The following is an 8,964-nucleotide window of genomic DNA, read 5'->3' as shown; positions in this document are numbered from 1 at the left end:
AGGAGGGCTGGTGGAGGAGGGCTGGTGGAGGAGGGCTGGTGGAGGAGGGCTGGTGGAGGAGGGCTGGTGGAGGAGGGCTGGTGGGGAGGGCTGGTGGAGGAGGGCTGGTGGAGGAGGGCTGGTGGAGGAGGGCTGGTGGGGGAGGGCTGGTGGGGGAGGGCTGGTGGAGGAGGGCTGGTGGGGGAGGGCTGGTGGGGGAGGGCTGGTGGGGGAGGGGGGTTAGGTATTGGTTTTAGGGTTCTGGTTTCAAGTTGTGTTTTTAGTTTCTGTGTGTTGTTGTTGATGCGGTCATTAGGTATGTGTTGAAGTCCTGTTGATAACGTCACTGTTAGTGAGACTGTTGCACAGCAGAGAATAGAAGACTGCGTTCAATGCAGAGTCGACATGAACACAAACAGCGATGGTGATGTGTCCTGTAGTGATGACACGGCATTGACTCGGTCTGTCCCCTAGTGATGACATCACCCTCTCTCCGCAGCAGCGTGGAGGGCTTTGGTCTGGAGGCGGAGGCTCGTATGACCACCTGGCACGTCATGGTGCCCGCCGAGAACCAGGCTGACACCGGCCAGAACCAGGATGCCAGTGAAGGTGACCACTCCCACCTGGGGGGCGTGTGTGGGTGGGTGGGTGGGTGTGTGGGTGGGTGTGTGGGTGTGTGGGTGGGTGTGTGGGTGTGTGTGTGGGCTCATGGGATGTTATTGTTTGCTTCACTCAGCTGTTTATGTCTGTGTTGGTAATTCAGAAGGGCGTGACCCTACATTATGTTCTCTAGCTTTGGTTTGTGTGTGTACACATTAATAAGTGTGTGTATACACAATAATAAGTGTGTGTGTGTGGGCTCATGGGATGATGGGATTATTTAGCTTTGATTTGTGTGTACACATTAATAAGTGTGTGTGTGTGTCCCAGGCCGGCAGCTCCTGCTGAAGGCAGTGAACCGTGTGTGGACTGAGCTGATGCACAGCAAGCGTCAGGCCCTGGAGGACGTGTTCAAGGTTTCTCTGCCCACCAACGACCGTGGACACGTGGACATCAGCACCGCCCGCCCCGCCCTGGAGGAGCCCGCCCTGAAGAGCTGGCAGAACCACCTGGGTGGGCACACGCCACACACACGGAGCAGAGCGAGAGACGGGCACACACTGCAGCTTTGCTGTGTCGCAAGAGAGAGTTGGCATCAGTGGTCACTGTTACTGCAGGCTGACCGAGTTCCACTTCAGTTACATCATCTGTTATGAGTTACTTATTTTACTTACTCTACTTCCGTCCCTCTCTCTCTCCCTCTCTCTCCTCTCCTCTCCTCCCTCAGCTCATGAGAAGAAGAGCATCAGTCGAGGGGAGGTGGTTGCCCCGGTCAGCCAGTCCAAGCTGTCCAGGGTGAGCAGTGGCTTCGGTCTGTCCAAGCTGACCGGAGCACGCAGACACAAGAAGGACAACAGCCTGAACAAGGGCAGCATGTCCACTCAGGTACGCACACACACACACACATAGACACTCACATGCACTCTCACACACACACTCACACACTTTGAATGAACCGTGACTTCTCCACCACTAGGAGGCCTTCCAGTGGATGTTCACCCACATAGGCGTGGTGAGGGACCTGGTGGCCATCCAGTACCGGGAGGCCCAGGAGGTGAGAACACACCCCAGACAGAGGCAGTCTGGCTGGGCTAGGGATGCTCTGAGAGGGGCTCCTCTTCACTGCTGGATCAAGGACTACAGTAACACCATCTGAACAATAATATGATGTCATTCTGCACCGTTACTCATCACTGTCCCCTCCATGTGTCCCCCTCCTCCTCCCTACCCCCCCCCCCTACCTCCCCTCTCTCCCTCCTCCCCTCTCCCTACCTCTCTCCCTCCTCCCCTCTCCCTACCTCTCTCCCTCCTCCCCTCTCCCTCCTCCCCTCTCCCTACCTCTCCCTCCTCCCCTCTCCCTACCTCTCTCCCTCATCCCCTCTCCCTCCTCCCCTCTCCCTCCTCCCCCCTCCCTACCTCTCTCCCTCCTCCCCTCTCTCCCTCCTCCAGAGGCAGCAGAACTCTCTGAAGTATGTGACAGAGGAGTGGGCGTCTATAGAGTACGAGCTCCTGCGTGAGCGGGGCCTGTGGGGCCCTCCCATCGGCTCCCACCTGGACAAGTTCCTGCTGGACATGACGGAGGGCCCGTGTCGCATGAGGAAGAAGATGGTCCGGAACGACATGTTCTACCTCCACTACCCCTACGTTCCAGAGCCGGAGACCATCGCTGGCTCAGCGCCGGTACGTGTTCTTGTTAGAACCTGGGGGGACGTTAGGGGGAACCTGTGGAACATCTGTTCTTCTGAAGCACATGCTGTTAGTTGTGTGGATTGGTAAACCCTCACTAAATGTGAATGTGATCATATACAGTCCTGGAAGTCGTGTTTCTATACTCTTAGGCGAACACAGTGGTTGGATGCTGTGCTGTGGAGGTCTGCCTCTAACAGTACCCCTAGTCATGACTGACAGTACGTCTGAATAACCTAGCAGGTCTCTAATCTCTATTGAATGCCCTCTCTGTGGTAGAAATTCACTAAGACTACAGTAGCTTTCCATACATGGTTAAGGCCCTTAGTCTGCCCTGCTGTTGGACCTCTGGAACACCAGGGTGTGGAGGAGGAGGATGTGGAACGACTCAACAGGTCGACCACAGGGAACCATATCACTCAGCACTCCCTCTCTGCTCACCATCTCCCCCTCCCCCTCCAGAAGCCTGTGCGGTACAGGCGTGCGGTGAGCTACGACAGTAAGGAGTACTACATGAGGCTGCTGTGTGGGAACCCGGGCATGTACCAGCACTCTGTGGAGCAGAGCACCGAAGAGACCACACACCACGAGCCTGAGCACGGAGAGGACACCATCGCCAGGGTCAAAGGTGGAGGAGGACACATATACACACACATATACACACGCATATACACCTAACTGCAGCTAGCAGTTATCAGCTAGCAGGTAGAAGTTAGCAGCTATCAGCTATCAGATAGCAGGTAGCAGCTATCAGCTAGCAGCTAGCAGCTAGCAGGTAGAAGTTAGCAGCTATCAGCTATCAGATAGCAGGTAGCAGCTATCGGCTATCGGCTAGCAGCTAGCAGGTAGCAGCTAGCAGGTAGCAGCAGCTCAGCAGGGCTCCAGATGTGGTCTTGACCGGCGTGTGTTCCCCAGGCCTGGTGAAGGCTCCTCTGAAGCGCTCTCGCTCCACGGCGGACGGGGCTGACGAGGAGAGCCAGGATCTGCTGCAGGAGCAGGGTCTGGAGGCCGGGGGCGCGGAGGAGGAGCAGCGCACCGACAACACCAGCCTGCTGCGCCTCCTGGAGGACGGAGAGAAGGTCAGAGAATGTTCCACGACAAGAAAGATGCATGTTTATCTTTTTATATTGTTGTATAGTAATGAATATTCTAAATGATGTGATCTATGACTGTTTTGTTTCCCCCCAGATCCAGCACATGTACCGGTGTGCCAGGGTTCAGGGGCTGGACACCAGCGAGGGGCTGCTGCTGTTTGGGAAGGAGCACTTCTACGTCATCGACGGCTACACCATGACGCTCGGCCGCGAGATCAGAGACATCGACACCCTGCCGGCCAAGTAGGTCCTGTTACCGTGGCAGCGTGACGTCACACACCCATGTTACCGTGGCAGCGTGACGTCACACACCCATGTTACCGTGGCAGCGTGATGTAGAATGTCCCCTCTGGAACGACAGTCGAGATTCGTTTAACGAGTGACTCTCAAATCACAAGAGGGGGAAAAAACGAAAGCAAATATTATTTATTATTGGTTGGACACATACCTCTCCATCGTTCTCCTATGCTCTATTTTCTATCTTCTCTTTTTCTCTTCTTCCTCTTTGTAATCTCCTCTCTCTCCATCCTCCCCCCCCCCCCCCCCCCTCGTCTCCAGTCTCCAGGAGGCCATCATCCCCCGGGGAGCTCGGCAGGGGCAGACCCAGCTGAAGAGGAGCTGCAGCATCTTTGCCTACGAGGACATCAAGGAGGTGCACAAGAGACGCTACCTGCTGCAGGTGAGTACACACACACACCTGTGTAAACGTACCAGCTTGTCATCTGTAGCAGTTGAGGGTTGTTAGGAGGTTAAGTGACTCCCTGTGTCTCCCGCTCAGCCCATGGCTGCGGAGGTGTTCTCAGGAGATGGGAGGAACTACCTGCTCGCCTTCCAGAAGGGAGTCCGGAACAAAGTCTACCAGAGGTGTCATCTCTCTCTCCTCCTGCAGGGGGCGGCAGCAACACCACACTGCTGTCACCCTGATCACAGCATCACTGACACCCAAACACTGTTAGAACCATGCAAACAGATGCATTATTCATGCGTGTGTGTGTGTGTGCAGGTTCTTGGCGGTGGTTCCCTCGCTGGCCGACAGCTCAGAGTCGGTCTCGGGCCAGAGACCCAACACCAGCGTGGAGCAGGGGTATGACCTCACCCCCAACCTCTCCTAACCCTCACCATCCCATCTGTCCTCCAATCCAAAGACCTGAACTGGTCACCTGACAGTGTGGTGTCACGTGACCAGCGAGGCTGTTCCTGCGTATTCTTCCTTGCTGACCCGCCTGTCTCCTCTGTGTTTCAGGTCTGGGCTCCTCAGTACGCTGGTGGGGGAGAAGTCAGTGACCCAGAGATGGGAGGTGGGTGTCGTCTCTTCCTTTCTCCCAGCTCCTCTCCTCAGAGGCTGTCTCAGTCTGACCTCTCCCCCCCCCCCCCCCTCTCCCCCCCCTCCCCTGGTTGTTCCCCCAGCGAGGAGAGATCAGTAACTTCCAGTACCTGATGCACTTGAACACGCTGGCCGGTCGCTCCTACAACGACCTGATGCAGTACCCTGTCTTCCCCTGGATCCTGGCCGACTACGACTCTGAGGTAACGCTAGTTTAGCTAATTAGATTATTTTTTCAACCTTTCAAAACTTTTTATTAAAACGTTTTTTTCCCCTAAATGTTTTTAACCTTTGGATTTTTTTTTTTTTTTTTTTTTTTTTTTTTATATATTCATCTTGTTGCCTTCTGCCTTGGTAGCTTCGTAGACCAACGTTGTGATGCTGTCCTATATGACGTTAGCTTAGCTAACAAGCTTAGCATAGGTGTTGTAACGTGATGATTCTGTCCTATAGGACGTTAGCTTAGCTAACAAGCTTAGCATAGATGTTTTAACGTGGCGATGCTGTCCTATAGGAGCTTGACTTGAACAACCCCAAGACGTTCCGGAACCTGTCTAAGCCAATGGGAGCCCAGACAGATGACCGGCTCACCCAGTACAAGAAGAGGTTCAAGGACTGGGAGGACCCGAACGGTAGGCCAGCTCTCCCGCCTGTCCAAATATCACAACAGACTTGAGTTACATCCCATAATTTTGACACGTTACCTCAGGGTTTCAAAAACCCGTTTGCACCTCAAGTATCATTTTTTAACAATCACAGACAAGTTTGGTCTACAGTGTGTTTACAAGGGCCAGACATCTTTGTCAGATGTTCTATTTAAGAAAGGAACCCAGATCAGTCTTGTGATCGTTGTGGTTGTGTGTCTCGGTCTTGCAGGCGAGACGCCAGCGTACCACTACGGCACCCACTACTCCTCCGCCATGATCGTGGCCTCATACCTGGTCCGCATGGAGCCCTTCACCCAGATCTTCCTCAGGCTGCAGGTCAGATCCTCCTCTTCCTCCCCCGTCACACGCTGCTCACCAGACAGTCAGATCGGTCAACAGCTAAGGTTGAGATCATGTTTTTCTGAGGCAGGGTATAGAAACATGTCAGGCTTCTTGGATGGTGGTTGGAACGCTAATGATGACCTTTGTGACCCTTGGAGGTTTTGTGTGTGTGTGTGTGTGTGTGTGTGTGTGTGTGTGTGTGTGTGTGTGTGTGTGTGTGTGTGTGTGTGTGTGTGTGTGTGTGTGTGTGTGTGTGTGTGTGTGTGTGTGTGTGTGTGTGTGTGTGTGTGTGTGTGTGTGTGTGTGTGTGTGTGTGTGTGTGTGTGTGTGTGTGTGTGTGTGTGTGTGTGTGTGTGTGTGTGTGTGTAGGGAGGCCACTTCGACCTGGCTGACAGGATGTTCCACAGCGTGCGTGAAGCCTGGCTCTCTGCCTCCAAACACAACATGGCCGACGTAAAGGAGCTCATCCCGGAGTTCTTCTACCTGCCTGAGTTCATGCTCAACTCTAACAACTTCGACTTAGGTGGGCTCCAGGTCCCCACTCAGAACCTCCTTACACACCTACAGCACTGTGCAAAAGGAAGTGTTTGTTTCTGTGTTGTGATTGGATGTTCCCTCCCCCTACCAGGAAGTAAACAGAACGGTGTGAGGCTGGGGGACGTGCTGCTGCCGCCCTGGGCCAAGGGAGATCCTCGGGAGTTCATCAGGGTCCACAGACAGGTGACCATCAGACACTCCTAACGGCCTCACCTGACCAGTAAAACAACCTGAAATGTCTCAATCAACACCAACTAATCCAGTATCCCTAAGTGACAACCCCTATTTCAACCATACTTGATAACTAATCATATAATTCATGAGGACAATAAATAGATAATAATAAATGTTTTATTTCAGTAGTGTATGAATATTAACACAGTGGAATAGGCTGAATAGCAACACTGCAACTGATTTCTTCTCCCCCCCCCCCCACACCTCCTCCCCCCCCACACCTCCCCCCCCCCACACACACACACCCACACCCCCCCCCCCCCACACCTCCCCCCCCACACACACCTCCCCCCCCACACACACCTCCCCCCCCCCACCCCGACGCAGGCGCTGGAGTGTGACTACGTGAGCTCTCACCTCCACGAGTGGATCGACCTGATCTTCGGCTTCAAGCAGCAGGGCCCTCCAGCCGTGGAGGCAGTGAACGTGTTCCACCACCTGTTCTACGAGGGCCAGGTGGACATCTACAACATCAACGACCCCCTCAAGGAGACCGCCACCATCGGCTTCATCAACAACTTCGGACAGATCCCCAAACAGGTGAGGAGAGGTGACCTTCCTGTACCCCCTGACCGACAGGACGGTCACCAGACATCTGGCTCAAATTGAGCTGCTGTTGTTTCTGGAACTGGTGGTGTTTGTTGGGAGAAGTGGATGAATCTGTGACGGTGTATTTTGTTGACACGATCGCTTGGCTTTTTGACCCAAACCACGTAAGTGACGTTTGCTCGTCTCCTCCCCAGCTGTTTAAGAAGCCCCACCCCCCCAAGCGTGTGCGTAGCCGCTCTAACGGAGACCCCCAGGGCACGTCCTCTTCCGTCAGCTCCACCGCTGACAAGATCTTCTTCCATCACCTCGACAACCTGCGGCCCTCACTCGCCCCTGTGAAAGGTAGAACGGCCACGCCGGAAGACACACACACACACGTTGTCAAGCACCTTCACACACACAGATGGTAACAGGCTCCATACAGGACTCAGATACTCTGGGTGGTCTGTACTGAGATCCATGTTAGCTGTCACCAGCCTCTGTCTAAACGTGTGTGTGTGCTGTGCTGCAGAGCTGAAGGATCCTGTGGGCCAGATCGTGTGTACTGATAAAGGCATCCTGGCGGTGGAGCAGAACAAGGTCCTGGTGCCCCCCGTCTGGAGCAAGACCTTCGCCTGGGGATACGCCGACCTCAGCTGTCGTCTGGCCAACTACGAGTCAGACAAGGTCAGGGAAGAACGCACACATGCAGCCACACACACACACACATGCACACAGTTGTCCATGTGGTCACTTGGTTAGAGGTTTTCCCTGTTCATGCATTTCTGATTCCCAAAACAGTCAATAATGTTTCCTGCTGGTCAACACTGCCCTCTGGGGTTGGAGAGGAAGCACTTCATTCCCTCTGACCAATCCCCTGTCTCCATCTCCCCCTCTGACCAATCCCCTGTCTCCATCTCCCCCTCTGACCAATCCCCTGTCTCCATCTCCCCCTCTGACCAATCCCCTGGCCCCTGCAGGCGGTGGTGGTGTACGAGTGTCTGTCTGAGTGGGCTCAGATCCTGTGTGCCATCTGTCCCAACCCCAAGCTGGTCATCACCGGGGGAACCAGCACGGCCGTGTGTGTGTGGGAGACTGGGACATCCAAGGAGAGGAACAAGACCCTGACCCTCAAACAGGTAGGAGGAGAGGAACAAGACCCTGACCCTCAAACAGGTAGGAGGAGAGGATTATCCAGGTAGGATGACCTCATAAACAAAGCACCCATGTAACTGTGTGTGTGTGCGCTCCCCAGGCTCTGCTGGGCCACACGGACGCAGTGACGTGTCTGACGGCGTCAGCAGCGTACCACATCATGGTGAGCGGCTCCAGGGACCGCACCTGCATCCTCTGGGACCTCAACAAGCTGTCCTTCGTCACGCAGCTCCGGGGACACCGGGCGCCCGTCTCTGCTCTCTGCATCAACGAGCTCACGGTGGGGGGGGGGCGTGCATCGCACTGGACACACACACACACACATACAGATACAGATACATACATACACACAAACTGCTTTTTATAATTATTTTCTAGTATGCATAAGGACCAGAAACATAGAGCCTAACATTCGTGTGTGTGCGTGTGCCTGTATGTGTGTGCGTGTGTGTGAGCAGGGAGACATCGTGTCCAGCGCAGGGACCTACATCCACGTGTGGAGTATTAACGGCAGCCCCATCGCCAGCGCCAACACCTTCACGGGCCGCAGCCAGCACATCCTGTGCTGCTGCGTGTCGGAGATGAACGAGTGGGACACGCAGAACGTCATCGTCACCGGGCACTCCGACGGCGTCGTCAGGGTAACCATCATGTTATTAAATATCAGTGGTGAAGTCGGAGCCTAAGATTTCGTTTCCAGGCGAACTGACAGTCAAGTTGATTTTACTTTGAAATGTGAGCTTTGTGTTTTGTAGTGTGGGGTGTTGGTTTGAGTGAAGGGATGAAACTAGTGCTAATCGCTAGAAACTGCTGTGAGATGTTGGAAGGAAGGACTGAG

At 54.4% G+C, this 8,964-nt stretch overlaps 1 protein-coding gene across 1 annotated transcript in view; it reads left to right on the top strand.

Annotated features, from left to right (window-relative positions):
* Positions 1-8,964, top strand: part of wdfy3 (WD repeat and FYVE domain containing 3) — a 37,250-nt gene that overhangs the window by 23,044 nt on the left and 5,242 nt on the right. Inside the window, 23 exon segments of the mRNA XM_067228520.1 lie at positions 454-588; positions 910-1,092; positions 1,307-1,464; positions 1,556-1,633; positions 2,029-2,259; positions 2,728-2,893; positions 3,181-3,344; positions 3,454-3,602; positions 3,918-4,038; positions 4,138-4,223; positions 4,363-4,443; positions 4,603-4,657; positions 4,767-4,886; positions 5,198-5,315; positions 5,560-5,666; positions 6,042-6,195; positions 6,301-6,392; positions 6,771-6,983; positions 7,187-7,334; positions 7,504-7,658; positions 7,952-8,110; positions 8,227-8,406; positions 8,585-8,767. Coding sequence (XP_067084621.1) covers positions 454-588; positions 910-1,092; positions 1,307-1,464; positions 1,556-1,633; positions 2,029-2,259; positions 2,728-2,893; positions 3,181-3,344; positions 3,454-3,602; positions 3,918-4,038; positions 4,138-4,223; positions 4,363-4,443; positions 4,603-4,657; positions 4,767-4,886; positions 5,198-5,315; positions 5,560-5,666; positions 6,042-6,195; positions 6,301-6,392; positions 6,771-6,983; positions 7,187-7,334; positions 7,504-7,658; positions 7,952-8,110; positions 8,227-8,406; positions 8,585-8,767 — 3,236 coding nt within the window.

Source organism: Osmerus mordax, chromosome 24 (assembly GCF_038355195.1).
Source record: "Osmerus mordax isolate fOsmMor3 chromosome 24, fOsmMor3.pri, whole genome shotgun sequence".
Taxonomy (NCBI): Eukaryota; Metazoa; Chordata; class Actinopteri; order Osmeriformes; family Osmeridae; genus Osmerus; species Osmerus mordax.
Note: the sequence above shows the minus strand (reverse complement) of the source record. Positions and strands in the feature narration are given on the sequence as shown.